Below are 13,287 nucleotides of genomic sequence, written 5' to 3'. Positions count from 1 at the left end.
CGCGCCGCCGGCTGGCTGCCGATTGGGTGCCGGGATGGTAAACACGGCGAGAGAGCCAATGGGAGCACTGTGCACGAGCGCAGCACGCGGGTCCACGAGGCGGCCGCATGGCGCGCGCTGAGATCAACAACTGAGGGGCGGGGGAGGAGGGCGGGAGCGGGTATAAAAGGGCCGGCCGCGTCACGGAGCTGGCCAGAGCTGGGAGGCAGCTGAGCAGGACGGAGGTTGTTGCTCTGCGTTCGTTGCGCGTCCCAAAAAGTGACAGAAGCCGCGTCCTGCCTCGCTCGCCCCGGTTCCCGTTACTGAAGAAGAGCCTTGGGAGTGCGGAGAGGCGTTGCACTTTTTGCAATCTCTTGGCGTTTTTGCAATTTCCCCACCCCAACCATGGTGGTCTTCAAGCGGATCAAAGCGTTCCGGGTGGACTTCGAGGAGAACGAGCGGGTGTATTCCAGCGGCGAGAAGGTGGCCGGCCGCGTGGAGGTGGAGGTGGCCGAGGTCGCGCGGGTCTCGGCCGTGCGCTTCCTGGCCTGCGGGGTGGCCCGCGTGCTGTGGATCCGGGGCCCCCAGCAATGCAAGCAGGAGATGGAGTACTTGCGCCACGAATCGGTGCTACAGATGGAGGACCAGCCCGCCGGTGAGCAGCTGGGGGCTTGCGGAGGAGCTGGACTGGGCTGGGCTGCTTGGGGAGGGGGATTCCAGGTCCCATGCGTCTGGGAGGGGGAGCGCCCCTATCGGTGGCCTAGCATTGGCTTTCCTCGCTTGGCATTATTGGGGAGAAGCGGGCATCCTCTGGATCAGGGCGTCTCCACCTCAGCCACTCTTAAGAGGGGTGAACTACAACTCCCAAAATTCCCCAGCCAATTGCGGAAGTTGTAGTCCACCCTCTTAGAGTAGCTGAGGTTGAGCGACCCTGTTCTGGGGTGAAACAAGTGGATGGAATGGGGTAGAAATCTCTTAAGAATCTTAAAATTTAAAATTAAATCAAATTTTAAAAACTCTTTAAAGCTTGCATCTTTAAAGATCAAGGCTTCCAAAAATCCAGAGGTCCCAGTTCCTAAATAAATTCCATCTTGCACCCCAGAGTGCCTTGAATATATTTAATTTGTATGTTCAGTTACAATAGCCACCCAACTCAGCCAAGTGACTCTGATTCTGCATTCTTTGATGTGAAGGAAGGTTTAGATAAGTTTGATAAATTGGAAGCATCAAGAAGAGGTTACCAAGGAAAGAGCAATCCCTAAGGATCTTTAAAATGCCTTTTTAAGAAGAGATTTATTTGAAATGATACAGGGTTTCTTGCTTGAATCCTGCTAGAAGACCTCTTAAGGTCCCTTCCAACTCTGTTATGATGAGGGGCATCCTGGAGTTTTTAAAATTTGCCCGAGTTGGCTGTTTTCCAAGGAAAGCCACCCTGGGTAGTACAGAATGTCCCTGGCGGGAGGCAATTTTAACAGTCTATTAAAGTCTATTAAATCGGAAGCAAATGCCCAGGCCAGGCAGGTGTGTTCCCTTTAGAGGGAGGCTTTAGCTGTCAAAACTTGGCTGGAGATGAAAGCTGGAGAGGAGAAGTACAGACCTGTAATTTTTGAGTTTATTTTAAAGAAGTGAAATGAATACAGTTGCATTTCTTATTTTAAAAGGGGGAAGTTCTGCAAACCCTTTGATAGATTGCCACTGCTCTGAATGTTGATTTTCAGCTTTAAAAAAAATCCATAAATCTGATATCTTTCTTTCTTGTATTTTTCTAGATAAGGATGGTTCTGTCTTACTCAGACCCGGAAACACATACCAATACAAGTTTGAATTTGAACTGCCCCAAGGGTAGGTAGAGATCAAAGACATGAATAAATTGTTGTAAAATCCTACCATCTGCCCTGTATCTGCCCTCTTCCCCTTTGTCTAAGCTGCTTGGGTTTCTTTCAGACCCCTCGGCACCACCTTTAAGGGCAAGTACGGCTGTGTGGATTACTGGGTGAAAGCTTTCTTGGATCGCCCGTCCTTCCCAACTCAAGAGGTGAAGAAGCGCTTTGAAGTCATGGATCAAATTGACGTCAGCACTCCAGATCTGATGGTAATTATCCCTGCTTTATTTACTTAGGTCTTTCTTGTCTGCTGTCCATCAATCGTGCAGGGTTAAATTAGTTAGAATTACAACTTTAAATGTCTGGATGTTTTTCTGTCTTTCTCCAAAGCTTCTCTAAAACCTTTGGTGAGGTTTGGGGCTTTTGCGGTGACTTTAGGGTTGGAGTTTAATAGTCATGTCCAAGGGACTCAAAGAAAATATTTCTTAGCTTATATAGCTGCATAGCTGAAGGAAGTTTTTAGCTAAGGAAGAATTTCCAAAAAATCAGTTAAACTCAATTGGGAGTGGACTGTGTTGTGTGTTTTTCTACAGTCTCCTGTCTCTGCCAAAAAGGAGAAGAAAGTTTCCTGTATGTTCATCCCAGATGGGCACGTGTCGGTTAGTGCACGGATCGACCGCAAAGGGTTCTGTGAAGGTGAGATTCTGGAGCATGGCAATTTTCCTGCATTTACCTCCGTCTGTCTGTAAAGTCAAAGTTTAGCTCAGCCGTTGCTGGTGGAGCAGATAAAAACAGGGTTGCCAGCACTGGGTTTTTAAGTCCAGATCTGGGTTTTTGATCTCTGGGTTTCTAGGGTTTTTTTATTTCAAAATCTTAAGCTTTTCTATGCATGACATTATATTGCATATGTTATATAGGTAAAAATAAGTTCGTTTAAGGCTCAGTTTTTATCTAGGTTTTTGGATAGAATCTGGGTTAAGTGTGAAACCCTAAGTAAAAATTTAGTTTAAAATTATTTTGGATTTTTTTCATTTTTTTTTCTTATTACCTGGGGGTTTTTTTGTTTGTTTTTTGCAGAATCTGGGCTGAGTGCAAAGCCCTGACTAAATAGATAAAAATGTAATTTAAAGCTGATACTGCTTTTAGTTATGTAGGTTTTTGGATAGAATTTGAATTTGAATGTGAAATCTTGAGATATTTTTTTTAGCAAATCTCACTTGGCAACCCTGAATAAGAATATTGAAATAATTTGAGGGATTCACGGGTGACCAAAACAGAGGGTCTCCTCTCAGGCTGTTAAGTGTTCTTGAGGGTCTGACCTCCCTCCTCTGCCTTCCTCCAGGGGATGACATCTGCATCAATGCCGACTTTGAGAACACCTGCTCTCGGATCGTGGTGCCCAAGGCGGCCATCGTGGCCAAGCACACCTACCTGGCCAACGGGCAGACCAAGGTCTTCTCCCAGAAACTCTCCTGCGTCCGAGGCAACCACATCACCTCCGGCATGTCCGAGTCGTGGCGGGGAAAGACGCTCCGGGTCAGGAAGATCAAGCCATCCATTCTGGGCTGCAACATCCTGCGCGTAGAGTATTTCCTCCAGGTGAGCAACCTTGGGAGGCAGGGCCCCACTCCTACAACAGCTTCTGGGCCCAGTTTGAACTGCTCTGGCTTAGCCAAGGAATGGCCCCAGAACCTGTCGGTCCCACCCTAAGCCACTTTTCAAGGAAGTTCCCCTTATCTTGAGTGATCCTGGTTGACATCACGTGGGATTAAACTTTGGGAAAGGAACCTCTTTAACCAGGTGTCGCTTCCACCAAACGCCTCACCGTGTTTCTCTGCCCTTCCACAGATCTACGTCAGCGTCCCCGGCTCTAAGAAGATCATTCTTGAGTTGCCGCTGGTCATCGGCAACAAGTCCAGCTTCGGCAGTCGCAATTCCAGCATGGCCAGCCAGACCAGCTCCGAGATGAGTTGGGTGGACCTCAACATCCCTGATGCTCCAGAAGGTGAGCGGTCTCAATGTCTTAGTCAACCCTTCAAGGTCCAGAGGAGGAAGAGTCTCCACACCTATCCCTCTGTGGAGGTGGTTGTCTTGGGGGTCTTCTGAAGGACCTCTACCTACCAATACAAGCCTTCTCACTGGCTTTCTACTTTAAGATGGCCTGTCGAAGGTCTTTTGCCTTCCTAGATGGACTTTGCAATGTCTGCAGCTGCCTCCTGACCCCCCAGAACTGATCTGGTCTCTTTCCTCTCCTTCTAGCACCTCCATGCTACCTGGACATCATTCCTGAAGACCATCGGATCGAAAGCCCGACCACTCCCCTCCTGGATGAGCTGGACAATTCCTTTGACAGCCCCATCTTCATGTACGCTCCAGAGTTCAAATTTATGCCGCCACCAACCTACACAGAGGTGAGGCTTCTTAAGGCTACTGCACAAGTCCATTTTGTAGAGCAAGTTAGGTCTTGTATAAGCAGGGTCTGTTCCAGGTTGCCTTGCCCTGGGGGGGGGGTCTAGGCCCATAAGTGCTGCCCAACCAGGCTGATCTGGGAATTGGATTGTGCCACTGCCAGTCACCTTATGGAACATGCTTCCCATCCCTTTTGAGAATAGACTTAGATTAACGGGGGGGGGATAACCTTAATTTCAAGCTGTGATTTCCCGCTGAGTTGATTTCCCGCTGAGTTCAATCAGAATAGGACTAGAAAGGGACCTTGGAGGTCGTCTAGTCCAGCTCAAGTGGGAGAGCCTATACCATTCCAGACGGGGCTCTTCAGCCTCTTCTTAAAGACGTCCAGGTTTTTTTTTTAAAATTTGCACAAAGAAAAGCGCGTTTTACCTCCGTTTTACATGTCTCCCTTTCTTATCTCTCTTTCAGGTTGATCCTTGTGCTGTCAATAACAACAACATCCAGTGAGCACTGCAGAAAAGTCCAGCTGTGATTTTAATCCAGCTTTTTCTGGACTTTCAAAAATTGCCTTCGTAGCAATTCTGCACAAACAGAAAAGGGACCGAAAACCACCAGGTGTCAAATGACCTCTTGGGAAACGGTCAGGCTTCCTGGTGCCTTAGTGCACGTGTTCCAGATGAGGCAAACGGGGCACTTGTGGGTTTGGGGGTTCGTTCCTCAGAGCCCTTTGCAGAGCGTGGCCCCTGCGAACTGACCCGGTGTTAATGTGATTGTAGGGAAGAGGCAGGTTTTTGGAAGAAAAATCCTGTGTCCCATTTTTCCCTCCTTGACAAGGAAAGGGGGAAAACATTTTAAGGCTTGGTAGGACTTCACTGCTACTGAGACACAAAAATGCACACCTCTTGCTCTTTTTGTAGCTGTGACATTGTGTAGTTAACGAACAAAAAGGGCTTCGGCCATTCGTGGTTTGGGTGCAGAAGGGAATTGGCTGGAGGTTTTGATAGGGAGACGTTTTTTGTAGCTGCTGGCATTTATTGGTGGTGGCTGAATGGAGCTGGTTTTCACTCTTTAAACCCCACCATCTTAACCAGGGCAGCCTTGGAGGAGCATGGAGGGGGGGGAAGGGGCAGAGGAAAAAAAGGGATCTGAGGTTAGCAGAGGTGGTGAGGAGGGGCTGTTCCTCACCAGCCTGGAGGGGGGAGGAGAAGGAGAGAGGCGAGAAGCAAGGAGAGAAGTGGGGGAAACATTGTATGGCAGTAAAACCTGCAGCATCCAGAGGCCAAAGAGCCTAAGTAAGCAGAAAGATTTCCTTTTCCTGTAAAGCTTTATTGAACAATGCAAGATAGCAACTTGGGTCCTCAAGTTTGTTACAGTTTTTTATAGCACTTAAATCCTGTATTTTTTTTCCCTTTTGTCTAAATCTGTTAAGCAAGCAAACCACCTGTTTTTTTGTAAAGGAGAAATCACTGTTTTGCCTAGGATCTTTGATGGGCGTTCATGTTCAGTCAGAAATGTGGGGTAGATTGGTTGGAGGGTTTGAGTTGGAGGTTGCAGATGGGGGGGGGGGTTCAGCACACCACCACCCCTTGAACCTCCCAGGGGCCCTCAGAAGATCAAAAATGTTTTTGCCAAATGGTGCCAAAAGATCTGCATTTAAAATGATTGTATCCGTAGCAAGAGCTTTAATATTTCAAGAAGCCATATGGAGAAGCATTTATTTGTGGTTAGTTAAGCCATCCTGTGTCCGTCCAATTTGTTTACCTCCAACAACTTGTGTTTTTGCCCCCTGCCACGTCAGAAAAATGCACTTGAAATGACTCTGCACTGCATAGCCGAAGTGTTAATTCATCCCAGATTTTGTTGCCACAAATACCTTTGTGTGTCACAAATGGGTGTACTGATTTTTTTTCTTAACTGTGTTTTTGTTTCACTGTTCTGCTTGTTTTGTGTTATTTGCAACTTAATTATATTTTGTACTGTTGAACTATGGGTATAAACCTTTTTCCTAATAAAATATCAAAACATTAAAATGCCTTTTTGGTTGGTTTTGACTGGGGCTGCAGCAAGATTGGTGTCATCCTCAAAAGAATGTTTACATGTGCAAGTACAAGTTCCTGTAAGTAATTAATTTACAGGCAGTCCTCAGGTTATGTCCATAATGGGCCCTGCCCATTGCAGTCCGAATAGGGCCTATGGGATGGCCTCACTTAACGACCCCAACCCCTATTCTTCCGGACTGAGGACGTTAAGTGAGTCCCAAGGGTGTTTTTTCAAGAGGCAACTGGACTTTCTTGTTTTGCTTTGAAGGCGTTTTGCTTCTCATTCCAAGATGCTGCTTCAGCTCTGACCGGATGGTGGGGAATGGAAGGGTTTATACTCCTTGCAGACAGCTGGTCCTTTGCCTTCTCTTAGAGAGTCACTGAGGCCACTTGGAGGTTTGTCTTTGTCCTCAGGGTCACCTGAGTCATTGAGAAGTTGGAGCTGTGCTTTATGCAAGAACATAAATCCTTCCAATATAAACCCCCACCATCCAGTCAGAGCTGAAGAAGCTTCTTGGATGAGAAGCAAAACTTCTTCAAAGAAAAACAGGGAAGTCCAGTGGCCTCGTGAAAAAGCACCAGATGACTGAGAATCTCCATAGACAGGTTGAGTGTTTCTCTTTAAGAGGGGCATAGAGTTGGGTTCTTCCTTCTGGAGTCCCTGCAAGCCTTGGGCCTGCTTCTCACCCCCACTGGTTCCCCCCCCCCCCCGGGTTTCCCACTCAGCCACCCAGCAGGATGGGGGTGGCCACTAACTCCCTGTGGTCAGTTGTAATGGTGTACGACCGTGGGGTTCCTGCAGCAATTGAAACTTTGAAACCAGTTCATAAATAACTTTTTGGGGGGTCTGAAACTGGGTTATAAGTACCCTTTGGGGGGGTTGCCATAATTTGAAAGGTCACTTAAGTGAGCAATTCTACCGTAGGTCAACACCCTGATACTGGTGAATGAGTATCGCCATAAGTGGAAGATAGACCTGCCCCCAAAAGTTAAAATCTCACTTGTTAAACTCGGTCTTTCAGGAAATGTTTTTTTCCAAAATTTTCCTTGAGCAAGGAGGCAGGAAAAACAGAATAACAATAATAAGTGTTGGAAGGGACTTCAGAGATCTTCTAGTCCAACCCCTTGCTCAAGCAGGAGACTATACCATCCCCAACAAATGGCTGTCCAGTCTCGTTCTGAAAACCTCCACTGAGACTTCTCCCCACAATTAAGTCCAAAAAAGGCTGAGTTTGGGAGGGGGAATCTTAAGTCTAAATTTAGACCTGGGTGTTTGGTACTACTGCTGAGGTTAGTTGTGTAACCTTCTGGGAGTCTCAGTGTAGCTACTCTGCCTAGGGAGAACTCTGGGTTACACCAGGTAGCTACTCTACTTTCAGCTCTCTATAGAGTTTCCTGCACAAAATGGTGGCATTTGCACAACAAGCCAGGATGAGTTGTTTGTGGTTCAGCATCGTGTGTGGAGCAGGTCATCCCATCACAGGAAGACACAATCTGCTTTGGGTCTACTACAGGGGTGTCCACCTTGGCAACTTTTAAGACTTGTGGACTTCATCTCCCAGAATTCCTCAGCCAACATGCTTTAAGATGGGCGGGAAGCAGGTCAAAGGACCTCCAACGTTTGCTGCAGGGACCACCAAATTTCCATGACACACTAGGATATTGTTGCTCAACCCTGGCAGCTTGAAGATGTGGCTGACTTCAATTCCCAGAATTCCAGATCTTGAAGTAGTCTGGCTGGGGAATTCTGGGAGTTGAAGTCTACAAGTGTCTATGGACATTCTCAGTCATCCAGGCCATGGTTGTCCCAAAGGTGCACAACAAATTTCACTCCTGATCCAAGAACCTTCTTCCATTCTGAAGAAGCTTCTTGGGTGAGAAGGGAAATGTCTTGAAGGAAAAACAAAGTCCACTTCCCTTTTTAAGAAGCAGCTTTGGGAAGTCCACACATCTTAAAAGCTGACAAGATTGGACGCCGCTAGTCTACTACATTGCATTTCTGTTTTATCCTCCTGGATCTAGCATGTTGTGTGAACCCTTTTCCTAAGTCTTAGCTTTCTTCCTTGTTCTCTACTCTTGAAAAGCCCGTTTCTTTTCTCCCCTTGACATGGTTTCAACATACCAACCAACAGAGGTAGTCCTCACTTAATGACCATCCATTCAGTGACCCAAATTATGGTGCACTGAACGAAGTGGCTTAGTGGCCAAACCGATAGCTGTTGCAGCATCCCTGCAGTCAGGTGGTGATCTGCATTACAACCGCCTCAACGAACCTAATTCTGTAAGGGTGTTGGAAAGTAGATTTTGAGCCAAGAGTACAGCAACTCTGGTAACCAGGGTGCGTGCAGTGAAGCCTCCATCCTGGTCTGTCTTGAGCAGGGGTCTTCAAACTCAGCCCTTTGATGACTTGTGGACTTCAACCCCCAGAATTCCTCAGCCAGGCACGCTGGGAGTTGAAGTCCACAAGTCATCAAAGGGCTTGAAGACCCCTGGTCTTGAGAAACTCTGCTCTCCTGTGCCCTGGCCTTGAAATAAAGCATTAATCAACAGATGAACTGATCCCTGGAGAGTTGAATGCTCTGGCAAAGATGTAGGAGAGAATTCGTGGAAATGTTCCCCCTTGCTCTGCCTATTTTGGGACTTCCTTTGGTAAGATCAGCTCTTGAGTGGGCCAGAGGAAGCTGTGAGATAGTTGTGCAGGGTTTTTTTTTTCAGCCATACTCAGCTCCCAACAGCTGTCCAGAGAGAGAATAATAGAACAACAGAGTTGGAAGGGACCTTGGAGGTCTTCTAGTCCAACCCCCTGCTTGAACATGAACCTTCATGCCATTCTGGATAAATACCGGTAATAGAATAACAGAGTTGGGTGGTGCTCCAGATGTTTTGGTATAGCACCCAAGGTGCCTATTACTATGGCTACTACCTTTTGCCACAGTCATTCTATTTCTATTTCTAGGTCTTTGTATTTTGTGATTTTCTCCAGTTCTTTCTCTTCTGCTCTCTCCAGGTACTACTACTTCCACTATCCAGACTCTTTTTGTCTTTCTTATTGACCGTTGTTAAGTCAGGCGTGTTGTGTGGCAGGCGCCTGTCTGTTTCAAGTCTAAAGTCTCAGAACAATTTAGTTTTTTTGTTTTCTATGACTTGCTCTATTTTAATAGCCCACTAGCTCTTGCATGCAGGAAAATAGTCTTCTTGCACAATAATTATGGTTTGTCGCACAGTTGGCTAGATGTTGAGACTGGATTTCTCCTTTTTGTCCATCTCTGGAGTCCTTCCCAAGGAATATTTGATGGGGTTTAAGGTCTCGTCACAGGATGTAAGCTATTCCGAATAAAGTCAACTTTTGCAATTGACTGATGGTGAATTTATCAGTGCTGATGGTGTTCAAGTGATGTTGCAGATTGTGAGCTAAAAGTTAGTATCTTCCCAAACTGTCTGCTAGGGGAATGCAAACTCCAAACTTCCAGATTCATTTAGCTACAGCTCCCACCATGAGAAGACACCTGGTTAGAAACGTCTGCTAAATTTTCTGCCTGTTGAATCAAGATTCCGGGGTCTTGGGCCCAAAAGCACCTGATCTTTCCCAGAAAATTATAAAGTTTCCCTTTTGCTTTCATCCAATATCTCCTGTCCTTCAGAAACAACCTTGGTGACTGCTATTAAGTGACTCACTCCGTGGGCTCCTCAACAGCGGAAAAAGCAAATAAAATGGAGAGAATTATCTGGAGCTGTCCCAGCTGACTGTTTATGGGTAAGCTGCCAGCTCTGGTAGGAAGGGTAAACAAGGGCTGCAGAAGCCAATTAAGGCAAAACTGGCAAAATCTTGCTTGGGGAGTTGAGAGCCAGCTCTGAGATCCAGAGTGTCCAAAAGTCCAAAGGGGATGTAAGAGAGGCCTCGAGCCAAACCAGTCTCCGAATACAGAATCCTAGGACTGAAAGGGACCTTGGAGGTCTTCTAGTCCAGCCTCCTGCACAGAAGAACTTTATACCATTCAGGACAAATGCTGTCCAATCACTTCTAAAAAACCTCCACTGATGGAGCACCCACAACTTCTGGAAGTCATTCCACTGGTTAATTGTTCTCATTGTCAGGAAACTCCTTCTTAATTCTAGTTTGCTTCTCTCCTTGATTAGTTTCCCTCCATTGTTTCTTGTCCTGCCTGCAGGTTTCTTGGACAATAGGTTGACCCCCCCTCATCTTTGTGGCAGCCCCTCAAATATTGGAGGACTGCTATCACATCACCTCTAGTCCTTCTCTTCATTAAACTAGACATGCCCAATTCCAGGAACTCTTCTTCGTATGTTTTAGCCTCCAGGCCCCTGATCATCTTTGTTGCTCTTCTCTGCACTCTTTCCAGAGTCTCAACATCTTTTTTGTATTGTGGTGACCAGAACTGGATGCAATATTCCAAGTCACCAGATCCTCTTAAAGCTGCGTTTCTTAACTTCAACAGTTTAGAGAAGTCCACATCTCTTAAGCTGCTGAGGTTGAGAAAATCCATTCTGAAGGTTCTGCTTCAAAGACCTCCAGAAAGGAGAACTTGAGATTCCCGGCCTCTTGCAAAACGCCTCCTGCTCCTTGGCCTGCATTCACTGAGCAATGAAGCCTGTTGCAAAGAGTCTCCGTGCAGCCCACATGAACAAGGGGTGGGGCTGTGGCCACAGGATGGTTCTGGAGCCACAAGAGTTGCCGGAGATTAGAAGGTTAGGATAAATAACCTACTGCTCAGCTACGGGGAAACCATAGAAGGACAGAACAGCAGAGGAAATAGCACTAGAAGGGACCTTGGAGGTCTTCTAGTCCAGCCCCCTGCTCAAGCAGGAGAACCTATACCATCTCAGACAAGTGACTGTCCAGTCTCTTCTTAAAAAACCTCCAGTGATGGAGCACCCACAACTTCTGGAGACAAGCCATTCCACTGAATAATTGTTCTCACTGTCAGGAAATTTCTCCTTAGTTCTAGGTTGGCTTCTTTCTTGATAAATGTGGATATCCATTTGTCCAGGATGGTCTACTCTAAGGCATCACTGCCCCTCCTTCCTGAGGACAGACTGCGTAGCTGCATTGATGGTGACCTTTGTCCAATATCCTTTGATGCCCGGCATCTGCCAAGCGGGCATCTAATCCCCGGCTCAACTCAGCAATGTGGGCTGCCCTGGATCAACTCCATAGTATGGCCGGCCTGCGGGACAGGTGGGGATGAGGGTTTACAAGCCAACCAGGGGAAAGGGGAGACCGGTAAGAGAAAGGATGTGGAGAGTTGTGGTGGAAACACAGCACAATCCACAACCCAGCACAACCCATGCTGGTCACAGCAGACCAATGCTCCAAGATAAAAACGGGGTTTGGGGGTTAGAATGACATTTTCTTTTACGGGGGAGCCCCCAGCAACTCCCATTTTGGCCAGTTTGGTCTAGACTCTAGAGCTTAAGGCACCAGGCTAGAAACTGGGAGATGGTGAGTTCTAGTTCTGTCTTAGCCATGAAAGCAGACTGGGTGACTCTGGGCCAATCACCAAAAATGGTGAATTCTAGTCCTGCCTTAGGTACGATAGCTAGGTAACTTTGGACCAGTCCCTCTCTCTCAATTCAATCAATCAATCAGAATAGAGCTGGAAGGGTCCTTGGAGGTCTTCTAGTCCAACCTCTGAATCACAATTGAAACCAGGGTTTTCTCCACCTTGGCAGCTTTCAGACATGCAGACTACATGGTGCACCATTTTGTTTCAGGTGTCGACTCCCAGGGAAAGCCAGTAGATCAGAATGACAGAGTTGGAAGGGAGGTCTTCTAGTCCAACCCCCTGCTCAGGCAGGAAACCCTATACCATTTCAGACAAAGTCTTAAAAACTTCCAGTGTTGGAGCATTCACCGCTTCTGGAGGCAGGCTGTTCCACTGGTTAATTGTTCTAACTGTCAGGAAGTCTCTCCTTAGTTCCAGGTTGCTTCTCTCCTTGATTAGTTTCCATCCGTTGCTTCTTGTCTTGCCCTCAGGCGCTTTGGAGAATAGGTGGACCCCCCCCCTTCTTTGGGGCAGCCCCTCAAGTACTGGAAGACTATTATGTCACCAGAGGGTTGAACTACATGATCTGCAAGGTCCCTTCCACCCCTAGGATTCTATGACTTCTAAGTTTCATTGCTATCCATCTTGGCTGTTATACATAATTAACATTCTTGTTTATACAGTAGTCCTCGATTTACGACTATTCATTTAGCATCTGTTTGAAGTTACAATGGCATTGAAAAAAGTGACTTACAACCGGACCTCACACTTATGACCCTCACAGCATCCCTACGGTCAGAACAAGCCATTTGTATTCCTGACAATTGCCGCATCCCAGGTCATGTGATCCCTGTTTCAATTTTCCCAGCCAGCTTGCGGGGCCCAAACAATCATTTCCCACACACGTGACTCCCCTTCCCATCAACAGACCCCTTGTACTGGTGAATTGGTGGCTGGGAGAGAGAAGGAATCTCATCCTGGAAAAGGTTGACAGGATAAGGAGACCTCATTCCCTTCCCCTCAGTCTCTTTGTTCCGGTTTCAGTAGAGTTTGAACAATTTAATTGGTAGTTTGTTTAATATTTTAATTATTTTTCTACTTGTTTCTACTTCTACTTGTCTAACTTGCAAACTGCCCAGACTCACCTTCTGGGGCAGATCGGTGACGTAAAAATTCAGTCGATCAATCCATCGATCAATCATTTAATCGATCAATTTTGAACACACTTTTGTGAAAGGATGAAGTAGCAGAGGCCAAATGAACCTGCAATATCTTAGCACAAAATATTTTCAGTTTTTTATACAGGTAGTCCTCAACTTACAACAGTTTGTTTAGTGACCGTTCAAAGGTACAACAGCACTGAAAAAAGTGACTTAAGACTGTTTATCACACTTACGACCGGGCAGCATCCCCACGGTCATGTGATCAAAATTCAGTCACTTGGCAACTGACTCGTATTTATGACGGTCACAGTGTCCCGGGGTCACTTTTTGCGAGCTTTTGTCAAGCAAAGTCAACGGGGGGGGGGGGGGG

General features: G+C 46.7%; 1 protein-coding gene across 1 annotated transcript; it reads left to right on the top strand.

Moving 5' to 3' along the window:
- The first annotated feature begins 200 nt into the window (after positions 1-200).
- TXNIP (thioredoxin interacting protein) lies at positions 201-6,241 on the top strand. The gene is made up of 8 exons (XM_015824841.1): positions 201-634; positions 1,749-1,821; positions 1,924-2,071; positions 2,396-2,498; positions 3,145-3,401; positions 3,651-3,807; positions 4,062-4,213; positions 4,680-6,241. The coding sequence occupies exons 1-8, from the start codon at positions 385-387 to the stop codon at positions 4,716-4,718; spliced, it is 1,179 nt and encodes a 392-aa protein (XP_015680327.1). The 5' UTR covers positions 201-384; the 3' UTR covers positions 4,719-6,241.
- The last annotated feature ends 7,046 nt before the right edge of the window (positions 6,242-13,287 follow it).

The sequence above is a fragment of the Protobothrops mucrosquamatus genome, unplaced genomic scaffold (assembly GCF_001527695.2).
Source record: "Protobothrops mucrosquamatus isolate PMUCROS unplaced genomic scaffold, P.Mucros_1.0 scaffold2371, whole genome shotgun sequence".
NCBI lineage: Eukaryota > Metazoa > Chordata > Lepidosauria > Squamata > Viperidae > Protobothrops > Protobothrops mucrosquamatus.
This window is presented reverse-complemented; position numbering and strand designations above follow the sequence as displayed.